The sequence below is a fragment of the Hoplias malabaricus genome, chromosome 1 (genome assembly GCF_029633855.1).
Source record: "Hoplias malabaricus isolate fHopMal1 chromosome 1, fHopMal1.hap1, whole genome shotgun sequence".
NCBI classification, from domain to species: domain Eukaryota; kingdom Metazoa; phylum Chordata; class Actinopteri; order Characiformes; family Erythrinidae; genus Hoplias; species Hoplias malabaricus.
The window spans coordinates 28740127-28754236 of NC_089800.1; the positions used below are offsets into that span (position 1 = coordinate 28740127).

At 41.6% G+C, this 14110-nt stretch overlaps 1 protein-coding gene across 2 annotated transcripts in view; it reads left to right on the forward strand.

Annotated features, from left to right (window-relative positions):
• The first annotated feature begins 811 nt into the window (after window positions 1–811).
• aplp1 (amyloid beta (A4) precursor-like protein 1) overlaps window positions 812–14110 on the forward strand; it is a 74864-nt gene continuing 61565 nt past the window's right edge. For both annotated transcript variants that reach the window (XM_066661354.1, XM_066661363.1), the window contains exon 1: window positions 812–1008. In XM_066661354.1, the coding sequence (XP_066517451.1) occupies window positions 943–1008 (66 nt within the window). In that variant the 5' untranslated portion in view covers window positions 812–942. The remainder of the gene's footprint in view (window positions 1009–14110) is intronic.

The following is a 14110-nucleotide window of genomic DNA, read 5'->3' on the forward strand; positions in this document are numbered from 1 at the left end:
TAAGCGTACATGACAGTATATAGATTTTAATAAAATCTTTTTAATGAATTCTACTACAATAAATAAATAAATAAAATGGGGTGGATATTTGGGGGCAGGGTGCTTTTGTTTGTTTGTTGGTAGCTGCATAATTTATTCCTTTACTCCACAGCACTGAAGTCCTGTGGTATATTATATAACATTAAGATATGGCAATGTTGTTAAGCAGTTATTATTTTTATAACATTAAAATAAAAGGGCCCTCTGTATTTGTGGAGTCTGTATCTGTGGATTCAACCAACCCCGAAATTCCAGAAATTCTCAGAGTGCTCCACAGAATCCATGAGAACAACACAGTGTAAAAAACTATTCACTGCGTTTATCAGTGGTGATTAGTGATCTACATCTTGAGCATCCACCTATTTCAGTTTCCTCAGGAGGCCCAGGAGCCTATCACTCGTGCATACAGTGGGTCAAACGTATGGTGATGCTGATTTAGTTTGAAACTACATATCAAATGCTATCAAATGCTAATGCTAAACTATACTGCATTTTTAATAGTGAAATATAAGGCACTTTTATATAAACATTCATTTAAATATGTTTTATTATCGTCTGTTTTTATGCATTTTTAAACATGCTTTCATTTTATTTCTCTTTCCATTGTGTTGTAGTATAATGATACAGCATCCAGCATTGTCTCAGAACAATAATCAATGAAAGAGACAGAATAAGGGAATAAGGGTGGGGCTTGCCCCAAAACAGGTGGGAAACACAAAAAAAAATGTGCCGTGAGGGGGAGGAGAGAGAGAGAGAGAGATAGAGAGATTGGAGCCAGGCACGAGCAGAAGCAGAACACACGTTAATTCGCAGAGCGTTCCGAGCAGCTTTAACTCACGAATAAACGACAAGAAAGGAGCAGAGAAGATAATAAGAGAAAGGCGAACGACCTTAAGAGAGAGGATGGGACATAAAAGGGCATTAATATTAATTACTTTAGTGTCCTTCTGCGCGTGGAGAGATGCTGAGGTAAGAGAAGCATCCTCAGTACACGGTGTGAGTCCTGTTCTGAAAAGAATGAGGATGACTGGTGTCTGCTGTGTGCTGTTTGGAAGAGAGAGAGAGAGAGAGAGAGAGAGAGAGAGTTAGAAATTACATTACATTATTGAAAGGTAGACACAAGGAGAGACCAACAGAAATATGGAGAAAGACATGCTCAGAGACAGATGGAGAGGGAGAGAGTCATGTAAAAAGACTGACACAGAGGAGAGAGAGAAAAAGAGAGGGACAGCGAGAGAAAAAGGGAGGGAGAGAGACAAGGGACAGTGGGAGAGACACAGGGAGGGAGAGGGAGCACCATCTGGGACATGAGCTGTAAATTACCTGTTGTGTGTGTGTGTGTGTGTGTGTGTGTGTGGGGCGGGGGTGGACTGACATATTAATGTTTTAGGGTGGGGCGTTTATCTTTTCCATTAAATACAAAAAAAAAGGAAGAAAATACTGTCTTTGTGCCTTATATCAAAATGTGCAATAACCAGAGATAAACCCATGCATTTTTTAAATCTCTTTTGTGTCTGTGCGTTGTGTGTAGAGAGTATGTAGTGCTTTGTTAGCGCTGTTTTAATGCTGTATCTGCAAGGTGTTGAGGGCCACGCAGGCCTCTAGGACAGGTCAGATGATGCTTATCTGCATCAGTATGAGCTCCAATGCTTTAAACCTCATCATACAGTGTATATGAGTATCCTGCTCCAAACCCTGGTCCTCTGGACTGGACTGGACGGGGCTTTCGGTTTTCCTGTTTACTGCTGCGTCCAAGTGTGTGGTTTTCCTTTAGAGAGCAATGGCTGTGAGGTTAGTTATTGCACCAGCAATGGATGCTCTGCAGCGGTGCTGACAAAGCCTCAAGCACCCAGAGGGCCTGAGCGGCTTCTTAACACACACACCCACACACACACGCACACCCACACACACACACAAGCATCCAGGCATTTTACAGCTGATGCTCTGGGCCTCTGCAGAAGCTCAAAGTGCTACAGTGGATGCAGAGCCCACAATGATGAAGCAGAAAATGGAGGGAGCTCAAAATATGTTCGAAATGAGCTCAGTACATTGTGCTTTCACTCTTCGTTTATTGTTTTTACAGGGGCTACACTATACGTAAGATTTTAAAGCGGGATTGGCTTTTGTAATATGTAAATGAACTTGGAGAGGGTGAGGTTAGGGACTATGTAAAGATTCCACTGCTATGTGCAGTATTAGGATGCTATAACTCTCTTGATATGGGGCATGTATTTAAGGTTCTATATGGTGTTTTGATGGATGACTCTTTTTGTTGTTTTCATGTGTTATCAGGACATTACAGAGACGTCAATTTAAATTGTAAAGACTTATTTTACTGGCAGTGTTACTCACATGAACCTACACCTAACATTATCCCAAACCATTATCCCTCACTTTATTTATTTATTTATTTTCTTTGAGGTGACAAGATTGTTACCTAGATGTCCATTCATTTGTTTGGAGACTTACCATTTCCTCACCCATAAGTACTACTAACCTTATCCTTACCCTCCCCTTCTTGTGGTCCCCATAAGGAAGAGAAGTCCTCACAGTGGCACAGTATTCAATTTGCAGTTGATATTGCCATTTTTTGCTGCCACATACTGCAATATTATGATTTAAAAAATGCCACTCACCACAGTTTAGCAATAAACTCAACAAACATATCCAAAACCGAAGTAAATTTAGGTATGTCATGGAAAATCTCTTTTTTGTCTGCTTTTCCTCCACTCCCCCCTTCTCCTTCCGCTTGTCTGCTTTGTTGAAACCGTAGAACAGATTCTACAGATTCTGTTTCCCCCTTTTCTGTTTTTTAATAAGACAAAACAGTCAACAGATTTATTTTCAACACTTTTCAACATTTATTCAACAGATAAATGCACCGCTAGCTCCATTCACAAACTGTTCTCATACACACAGATAACTATATATTTTTTCTTTCAATTTTTAAAATCATGATATATTTGTTTCTACTTGGGGCGGCACAGCAGTCACACAGCTCCAGGGAACAAGAGTCCTGCTGCGGGTGACTGTCTGTGAGGAGTGTGGTGTGTTCTCCCTGTGCCTGTGTGGGTTTCCTCCGGGTGACTGTCTGTGAGCAGTTTGGTGTGTTCTCCCTGTATCTGCATGGGTTTCCTCCGGGTGACTGTCTGTGAGGAGTGTGGTGTGTTCTCCCTGTATCTGCGTGGGTTTCCTCCGGGTGACTGTCTGTGAGGAGTGTGGTGTGTTCTCCCTGTGCCTGTGTGGGTTTCCTCCGGGTGACTGTCTGTGAGGAGTGTGGTGTGTTCTCCCTGTGCCTGTGTGGGTTTCCTCCGGGTGACTGTCTGTGAGGAGTTTGGTGTGTTCTCCCTGTATCTGCATGGGTTTCCTCCGGGTGACTGTCTGTGAGGAGTGTGGTGTGTTCTCCCTGTATCTGCGTGGGTTTCCTCCGGGTGACTGTCTGTGAGGAGTGTGGTGTGTTCTCCCTGTGCCTGTGTGGGTTTCCTCCGGGTGACTGTCTGTGAGGAGTTTGGTGTGTTCTCCCTGTATCTGCGTGAGTTTCCTCCGGGTGCTCCGGTTTCCTCCCACAGTCTAAAAACACACGTTGGTAGGTGGATTGGTGCCTCAAAAGTCTCTGTAGGTGTGAGTGAATGTGTGTGTGTGTGTGTGCGTGTGTGTGTGTGTGTGTGTGTGGCGCCCCCTCCAGGGTGTGTTCCTGCCTTGTGCCCAATGATTCCATGTGGGCTCTGGACCCGTCGAGACCTGGATAAGCGGTTACAGATGATGAATGAATGTTTGATGAATGAATGAATGAATGTTCCTATTTGGTCTATTGATATTAAACATAATACATCATGTGGACAGAAATGCTCCGTATACCTCATACCGCACATCCTGCAATGTCAATAGTGGACATACCCACATTGTGATGAATGTAATGATATATTTTACAGCAATAGACCTGAATGCTTAGGAATGGTGAGGTGAAATGTGTGCACTTGTCTGCACTCTTTTGTTTAATTATAACTATACTCTCTAAAAGCAAATGCATTTGACCATAACACTGGCCACATTCAGATGGACATTTCAGTCGAAGAAGTGCACTGCTTATTGATTTCATTGAGAACAAAGACACTAACATATCATTTTAATTTTAATTAAAAATGAATTTGAGTTTTGTTAGATTTAATATACTCTGATGTAACCATCCGCCAGCCAATAGGAGACGGTGTGGGTGGGACTTCAGACCGATCCTTCACTGTTGAGCAAGATGAAGAAGAATCTCATTGCTGCTCTTAGCTCCCATTTAGAGCCATACCATCCATCTCTAAAAAATCTATAAGAACAGCTCAAGGCAAACCTGGTGTTTTTTCGCCTCTTCCTTTGAAGGAGAACCGCATCTGTCAGCAGTTCCCACTGAAAAGTGTCTGTTTGACTGATTTTCCCCTGCTTGCAAAGGCTGTCTGCCCAAAACAAACCCCTACAGTAAACCAGAAGCACATATTGGTGCAAGTATTTGATGGATACCAAAATATCCTGGGAACACCATCAAGATCCTTGAAGGCCTTGGGAGTGTTTAATAGAAAATGAATCATCTGATTAATCATCTTTACACCAGACATTCAAAGTTGTATTCATATACACTATGTGGCCAAAGGTGTTCGGACACCTGTTGACGTAGTATCCACTTAGAAGGCTGGAGTTTGTCCCTATGTTCGCCCCAGTAGTAGCTACTACTCTTCTGAGAAGGCTCTAGACCAGACATCTTTTGATTGATGGCATTGAGTTATGCATAAGCCTTAGTGTGGTCAGATGTTGGTGTTAGATAAGAAGATATGCCTCACCAAATATCATTCAACTTATGGTAAATGTATTGGATGGAGCTCCAGAAAATGCAGTTCAACTGCTCCACAGCCCAGTGATGTAGGGCTTTAGGCTTTAATACAGCTCTATTCCAAGCCCTGCATTGAGCATGACAAGCAGCTGCTCCATTATGTTGCATTCTTTTCTACGGAGATTATACAATCCCTCTGTGCACAATTGAATGTCTGTGTCCACAACAGGTGGCTCTTAAAATGACCAAATCCACTAAGAGTTGTCTGTTGTCTATGGCCATGTATTGGCCATTATATTATAGCAACAATAGGTAAGGTTTGGTATTTTTGCTCTTGGGCTCCCTCTACAGTTGGAGGGTGTAATTCATGTTTACAGCACTCTCCTGAAATTAAGGCGGAGGCGGGGAGTGGGTTTCCTATCTTCCTGCAAATATATAGTGAGAGTTCTGCAGTGCTAAGCCCAGAGTGGCAACGGCAGAGTCTCTTGTCGCCATATTACAGGTTAGTGAAACATCACAGTGATGTAAGTGTGTGTGTGTGTGTTTAAGCAGCAGTGTCTTCAGCCTAAAGACAAAGAGTACATGTGTATGGCCATTTTCTTACGATTCTGCCCTGAGGTGACAGTGGTATAAATCTGAAACAGTAAGGACATGTCAAATAGAGAGAGAAAGAAGAGAGTGAACAGAAAGCAGATTCAGTTCTGTGTCCCGCTGTGTGATGGCGTCAGATCTGGCCTCTAGACGCTGCTCTCCGTATGTCTGATGCTTTAATCTGACCTGAAGGTGTGTGTGTGTGTGCGTGTGTGTGTAGACAAATGTTGATGAGACCCAGCATGAGGTTCAGGGCTGTGGACATAATGATTTTTCCCTATTATTAGCTCCCGTACATTAACAGCATATGAACATGGATAGAGGGCATTTTTGTTTTGTTCATTGACTTGAGACACATGCTTGTAAATTAAAAAAGCAGAATCACATTTATTCATTCATTCCTGTAACCACTTCATCCTGCTCAGGGTTGTGCTGTGGCTGGAGCCTACACGGATTCACACATTCACACCTGGGTGCAATTTCATCCACATATTTTGAGATATTAATGGGATTACAATATTCTCAGACTGGTACTAAACCACTTTAAAGGGGTGAGAGTGAGTGATGTTGTTGGATCACCTACCAGGCGGCCTAGAGAAGGCATTTTTACTGACTGACTGACTTCTAATGTTGAAACACGCATGCGAGAGTAAGAATCTTATTTCACATTCTGCTGTTAGTTCTGCCATATTTCACAAGGTGGCACAGTTCCAGTTCGTGAACTAAATTTGAAACCATTCGGTACATTTCCACCAACATAAACTGGTTCACAAACCATAAAATAAATCATTCCCAGCTGGAACCAAAGAACAGTAGGTTCTTCAGCACGAACCATGGCTTTGTCCTTGGGCATGTTGAGGTTCAGTAACTAAAGAAAGAGCACAGAGCCTGACACACAGTGTTATCGCCCAGTGGAGCTGGATGGGGTCATTTATAAAGTTTCATATAAATAAATAATAGGAAATAAAACAGGAACATGCTCCGTTTGTGTGTGCTTCTGGGGCTGAGTTTGTCTGTGTTACATTACTCCACTGTTCACAAGCTCAGAAGGACGGCTCAGAACTCTGCAACATTTACATACATATTATATATCACAGGGTGAGGAGGACTGCTGAATTTGTCTTATTTCACATGAGTGTGTGTCTTTGTGGTGAGAAGACATTTTGTGGCAATAGGGTGTTTATAAAATTCCATATAGCTACATAGAGCCACATTAAACTTCACGTGTTTTACTATAACCGGCTACGTTGAATGAATAAGTAATTGTTCTTAAAATAAAGAAAATGTTCTTGGTCTTCATTGTTCTTTGGTGGTAGATCATCTAGTATTTATTTTTAAATAAACTGAACAAGAAAAACACTGATGTCAGTGTTATGTATTATGAACACAACTTTTATTTTATTAGTCCTGCCCTCCATATTTTCTGTACAACACATAATAAAAACCACATGTAAACAAAGACATTGATATCAAGCACTAAAGCTTCTCCAGAGCCATTGTAACTGTTTATTGCTTATTGTTGAACAAGACCTGTATCTCCAGCATGTTTTCAGTAGAAACATAGAACACCCTTAAACCTAATATACTGTATGTTGCTGCATTGCTTTGACCTAAATATCTCACATTTGTCGGACTCTGTGAATGCCGCAGTGCCTTGGAATCCCTACAGAAACTAATGTTGCTTAAAATGTTTGAAGCTTAAAAAATATTGTGATTAGTTTGAGGCTCATTGGCATATTCATTTGTCAAATCAGTATTGTAGAAACCATTATGGAAATAATGATAACCCCTTCTAGACCGAGTCTCATCTGGAACAGTAGAATAGATTGGTAAAGCTGAGCTGGGTCTATGCTCCTCAGCTGCTGATGCCAGTATTTTTATTTTATTTATTTATTTATTTTTTTGAAACCCCTGCTGTTCCAGTAGAGTAAGTGATGGTGGTACAGTATGTGGTGCATCACACAGTCAGTGCAGACTGTAACTGCAGTGCAGAATGACTCAACAACAAGCACCATTTATGCTATTTACACCATTTTAAAGGCAATTTTATCACCTGGCGTGGTTTCAGACTGCCATCTGAGATCTCAGCCAAGAAATCTGTCTGATCCTGATGCAGTGCATTAGACAGCTGAGCTAAAGTCCAGGAGATTTATACTGCCTGCGTTAATGTTATATATATATGAGCACAGCATGATATGGACAATGAATACAAATTGCTTTCTTACATATTGCAAATGTAGTATGCCATGCAGTATATTAAAAACACATTGGTGAGTCAATGATGTGATTATTCTGCATATTCCTAGGAAAATAACTTATTCTTCACAGATTATGTGAGGGGTAATGGTAACAGAGCACTTTCATTCATTCATTGTCTGAAACCGCTTATCCAGTTCAGGGTCGCGGTGGGTCCGGAGCTGACCCGGAATCACTGGGAATCACTTCCAGTTACTGTAAAATGAAAATAGAGCCAGTAGTGGCACATTTCTACTTTTTTTTTTTTTTTTTTTTTTGTATATATAGTCATTCATTCGCTCCTTTATTCGTTTTCTGTGACTTCTTCATCATGTTCCGGGTTGTGGTTGGTCCCGAGCCCACCTGGAAGCACAGAACACATGGTCCACCTTGTAGATGTAAAGTCAGAGACAGTAGTTCATCTATCGATGCACGGTGTGTGTTGCTCGTCCTTCATCGGTGGACACAGGGCTCTGTTGGCTGGATATTTTGGTTTGGTTTATAAACTCCAACAGCACTGCTGTGTCTGATCCACTTAACACATGCCAACACAGCACCACCACGTCAGTGTCACTGCAGTGCTGCAAATGATCCACCACCCAAATTATATTTGCTCTGTGAGGGTCCTGTGGGGGTCCTGACCATTAAAGAACAAAGCGAAAGTGGGCAATGAAAGTGCAAAATCCTACAGATGGACTGTAGTCTGTAACTGTAAAATTGCAAAGTGCAGTTGTAGGGTCAGTGAAGCTAAAAAAAATGGACAATGATAGTAGAAACTTATTTGAATATTTTGACTAATGGGTGTATATGTTAATTGAGGAAAATGGCCACAGGCTGAATTCAGCTCCTATTAGACAGCACATCCGCAGAGAAATTCACGATTAACATCAGTTCAGTTTATGAATGCTACAGATTGAAAGGATCGAAGTTTGAGCTGCTGATGTTTGACGTGTCCCTGCAGTAATCCAGTCTTATAGAACCACAAAGAAAAGGTTGAATGGCACAATTGAAGAGTTCTTCAGCAGCATAGAAAAGATCGGTTTCACAGAAGACGCCTGCAGCTTTAGAGATTCATTTTAATCTGAGAAAGGGGCTTATCTGGTGACATTTGGGTTTGGAGGTGAGGAGACTGGGATCAGTGTGTGCTCTAAAGTACCAGCTGATGGAGGGAGTGAGGGCGGGATGGAGGGAGGGTGTAATAATAAAGGGAAGCTTTCAGTAAGTCACCTTGCAGTGTTAGCAGGATCTCCGTTTGTGCATAATCAGGATCAGGTGCAAATCCTATTCCCAGTTGTCATTTTGGAAGTGTGAGCATGGAAGAAGTTGTATGACCCATCTTAAGAGGATTTGTGTCTATCTGGAATATTTTTATTATTACCTTGAGTATTATTATGACTAGTGTAAGTTTTAAACCAAGCAGTTGGTTGCTGGAATTTATTAGCCATAAACCCGCTCCTGTTATAGTGGAGTAATTCCAGCGTGGTAAGAGCATTATTGGGATTAGCGTCAGATGGAAGAAACTCTGCTGTGTGTGCAGTGGGACATGGCTGGCTTTATCATCCAGATTATACACACACAACACCCTTGTAATATGTGCAATTGAACCAGTTAGCATCGTGTAATTTCCTTGCTTCACCTAATTTAGTCACAGCTTTATGTCATTTTCCTCAGGTATGTTTTTTTTTAATGAATTAGTGCATTGCTCATATTTCAGCCATCCATATGTAGTCCCTGATTCCTTTCTTGTGTATTATGATGGTGTGTTGATGCAGTGCTGCTCTGCTGCTTATTCATTCATTCATTTATTCATTCATCTTCAGTTACTGCTTCATCCTGGTCGAGGTGTGTCCAGAGCCTACCTGGAATCATTGGGCACCGGCAGAATCACACACTGGACGTAGCACTAGTCTTACCCTCACCCAGTTACTCACACACTCAGTCAGATACTAACAGTCCCAGAGGAAACCTACACAGCCACAGGGAGAACTGCTACTTCCGTACTTAGGCTGTCCAATAGATTGTCATTTTCTGGGTGGGTCGGATGACCATGATAATATACCCCCATCACTCAGTGAAAAGCAAGCCAGTTTGGACATGTGTTTGTTTGTGTAACAGAATTAACAGTCAGTGTTTGAGCTCCAGTCACATATGGCTGGCTTTAAATGACTTGGAAAATACATGTGACAATAACCTAATCCAAAATGTCTGTACTTCATGACTGGATGAGACCTAGCGGGTGTGTAAACTTGGTAAGGAATAAAGAATATAGAGTTAAAAACAACTACAGTAACATCATTGAAGTACTCTAAGTAGCATTAGAGTCGGGCGGTATAATGGTAATAATGTATACCATGGTATTTAAACATGAGGCTGGTATTTATGACATGCCTGTGCTGTTGTTTCTTTAAGTACAAGACAGACATACAGTTCGTTTTTGTGCATTTAATAGAGTCACAGGGAGGGGGTGCTGTAGGAGCTCACTGACTGGTGATGTCACACTCTGAAAATGGGTGGGGGGATAAAACACAAGCCCAGTAGCCCACTGCTGTTGTGAGTTTAGCGCTGGGTTTGGATTAAAAGAGAGAGAAAAGAAGCTAGAAACAGATACAACTGTTTACTCAGACGACCCTTCACTCAACTTTGTGCTCACAGGTATAAGGCTTTATCTCTAAAGATGTGTGATTTGAGCCTCAGTTTGCTGGAAAATCATCTGTCATGCCGTGCAAAAACACAAGTGCCTGTTAGCTAGTCAGCTGTGCTTCTAAACAGTGTAGAGCCGTCTTATTTCACTTATTTTCAAACTGTGCTTTTCATCCAGCACCAGTCTCTGAATTAGTTCTCTTAGAAATGTTTTTTTATTGTCAATTACGTGTGTCAGTGTGCACTGTCGGATTGTGCCGAGCTGAACTGCACAGTGCCAAAAACCTTTCATTCAACCCACACTGACACATGTGACGCTCATTCAGCCTGTCCGTGCATCCCCCACCCCATGGTGACACCGTGCACCATGATTATATTTTGAGACAGTATGACGGTATGAACAAATGTGGATACTGCCCATCCCTATATAGCATATATTTTCCTTTTGTAGTGTGATGTTGATGTGAGGAGGATTACCCTCATGCTTTTGGAAGTGCACATCTTTCTCTTTCTGTATTGATCGAGCGTGTAGATGAGTAAGCAGCAGAAAAGCCATTGTATTAGTAGCTCAGAGGAGCACACAATACTCAGAGATCATGTTGAGTCTTTGATATTGTAGCTAACACCGAGCGGTTAAAAGCTCCTCTACTTTATGTAACTCTATCCTGAATACAGTCTTCCTCCAAGGACACTTTCACTTGGCCTAGAGTCCTCAGATTTGATAAGAATAATGACTTATATAAGTGATACAATGACTGAGTTGTGCTCAGGTGTGGAAAATGCTTGAGTAATTGTATTTTGGAGCTAAACATAAGTGCAGAATTATAATTAAATTCCAACTGTTAACTTCTTTCTGGGTTCCAGTTTCCTGGGTTCAGTTCTTGCCTTCCCCAGTCCAATAATGCATGGCTGTGTGAAATTATATACAGGTGTCAAAGGTGCTCTGAGTGATGATTCTTCATAGAAGAATCACATTCACAGAAAAAAAAGGATATGACATATATTAAAGTATGCATATACTCCCCTTTCCCACAAGTGATGTGTTTTGGTCAAAATCCCACAAGGATCAAGTACACAGCAGAGCTCTCCTCCTGTATAAATGTCCCAGTTTCTTTAAATGTTTAAATAACGATCTGCTCGGTGTTCTCCCGGACTCAAGCGCACAGCAGTGAGGAGCAAGGATCAGAAGCTCTGGTATTTAGACGTTTCCTCTTGTTCTCTCTTTTAATTTCTCCACACATGTTATATCTGTTTAGCTACATGTAACGTTGACTTTGTGCTCTCACATAAATAAGTATCCAGTGCTGTGATTGGAGAGACTCAGACGAGGGGGCGGGACAATCCTAATGTCTCTATATTTGAATTCAGAAGTAGAGTAAAATCAGAATGGCTCGTTTTAACCCATGTACTGCTGACTTAGCTAGATCACAGAAAAAGCTGAGTAGGTGTCTTGTTTCTCAGTGTGTGGGTTGGTAGGCTCCAGATTAATACATTAATGTGTTAATGTGGAACTGAACTGAACTGAACAAGTGAATTTCCACGATGTGTGATCAATAAAGTCAAAGTCAAATCAAGTCAAGAAACTGAAAACTGTATTTATTTTTGTTTTTCTTTCCATAAAATGTCCCCTTTAAAATTTTACACTAGACGACCCAGTTGGGCAGTGTTTTTATATGAAGTTAAAATTTTCCACCCTGCCTATGCTTGCATAATTACATGACAAGGAAGTGAACTACGACCTTCCGTACAGATACAGAATGAAGACTCTCTGTAAAGATGAACACACATAGGGACTTTGACAAAAACCTGACTTTCTCTTAGAAGGAATGGGATTTTTGCCAAGATTCTGCAAGAGCCTGCCCAACCTTGCAGCAGTAACTGTGCTGTTGGGTTTGTGGGTGGAGCATGGTTAGGTTAAAACAGAGGCAAACTCCTGCTCTAGAAGGCATCACATCTTGGCAAGGAAAATCAAGTGAAACAATGGGAGGTTTGTTTATCTTTGCAGCAATAACAGCTTCTAGTCCTCTGGGAAGACTACAGTAGATATTACAACATTTCTGTGAGGATTTGATTGCATTCAGCCATGAGAACATTAGTGAGGTCAGGTGTTGTTGATGGACGATTACCTGAAATACAAACTTCATTAAGTCTTATCTTAAATGCTCCACAGTCCCACCCCAGGCTTGGTAGGTTGGGAGAGAGAGAGAGAGAGAGAGAGAGAGAGACTGTACTGGAAAGCTTAACTCAGTCAAATTGTTGTTAGCTAAAGACAAACAGAGATTGAGGAAGACAGACTTTGCAGGAAAAGCCTGCTAGGGCGTAGTCAGTTTTTTGCTGGAAAGATGAATTGGGGTGATAGTGTGATAAAGAGAGAGAGAGAGAGAGAGAGAGAGAAAGAGGGGGCTTGAAAGGCTAAACTACTAAATCGTTGTGTGTGTGGCACTTCCTTAGCAGTTCGGCGTCAGCAGTGGCTACAGCCGCGGGCCTGAGGATTTGTGGAATAGATAGAAGCCCACCAGAGCCCCTCTTTCTCATCTAATTAATTTCTGAGTTGGGGGGATAATCAGGGTTTGATTTATTTATTTATTTATTTAATTATTTATTTATTTTCATGCTAATATTTTCCAATGCTCTGCTCTACGGCAATAAGAATTCCACACGCCTTGGCTGTTCTTGTGCCTCTTGCTTCCCTGACACTCACAGGGAGTGATGACAGTGCTTGTTTTTTGTTCATTTAGTAATGCCCGAGACTCATTACCTTTTACCGGAGGAGATTAGCATATTAGCGTTTCAAAAGCGCAGCTGCTTGACTTACTGTTATCTCAGCCTTATGTTAATAACAGCATCCAAGGCCAGTGCTTGTCATGTGAGTATGAACATTGTAATGTACTGAAGGTCTTGACCTTGGTCTACTGAAAACTCGTGTTGCTGCTTATAATGGAAAATGGCTGCTGAATAAACAGCAAGCAGAAATGGAGGCCAAGAAGAACAGGATCTACCAGTCGATTGCAAAAGGGCTTGTTAAATGAAGGAGCCGAGGCAGGGCTTCTGCTGGAGGCACAGAACGTCTTCACTGATCCTTTCCTCACTTGTGAGTGAGTGTGAGCAAGGGAGGGAGTGTGTGTATCAGGTGCTGGCACTAGGGCGATATGCTCGAACACAATGCAGGTCTTAGTCCCCAAGCGGCAGCCCACATTAAGCCCTAATTGGCGGCCGTTCTCGTTTCCAGTTTTTCTATGAGGCCCAAAACGAAGAGCTTGCTGATGAGCTCTGTCTGCCCAGTGGGAAGATTCAGTCAAGCAGCATGTGGCAGAAGCTCTGCAGCAGCGAGATAACGTCCACTGGCCTTGGAGAGCAGGATAGAGAGTGAGAGAGAGAATGAGAGAGAGAGAGAGCAGGGCAGATCTCCCAAACCATCGATATAAACTTTAACAAGAGACTGTGATTTTTGCAAATTGATTTTCCATTGACCTCAAAGTTTGCCTCCAGCCCCAACATTAATTCTAACCTTTTTATCTGGCTTATTATTCACTTAATAAGCCAAGATAAGAGCCTCATTATATAAAAATATGGGCTATGTCAGTATTACTCAGCTGTACATTACGACTGTGCTATACATTGTATTAAATTGATCATTAAAACTACATTCATCAAATGTTTTGCTGTTGATATTCTCAAGGCTTGTCTATGTTAGTGCAGCCACTTTCCCATTGTACACCAAAGGTCAGTTGAAAGAATGCTACTACATCTTGTCCTCCTCAAGTGTAACAGGTTAAGATTTTCACTAAACTA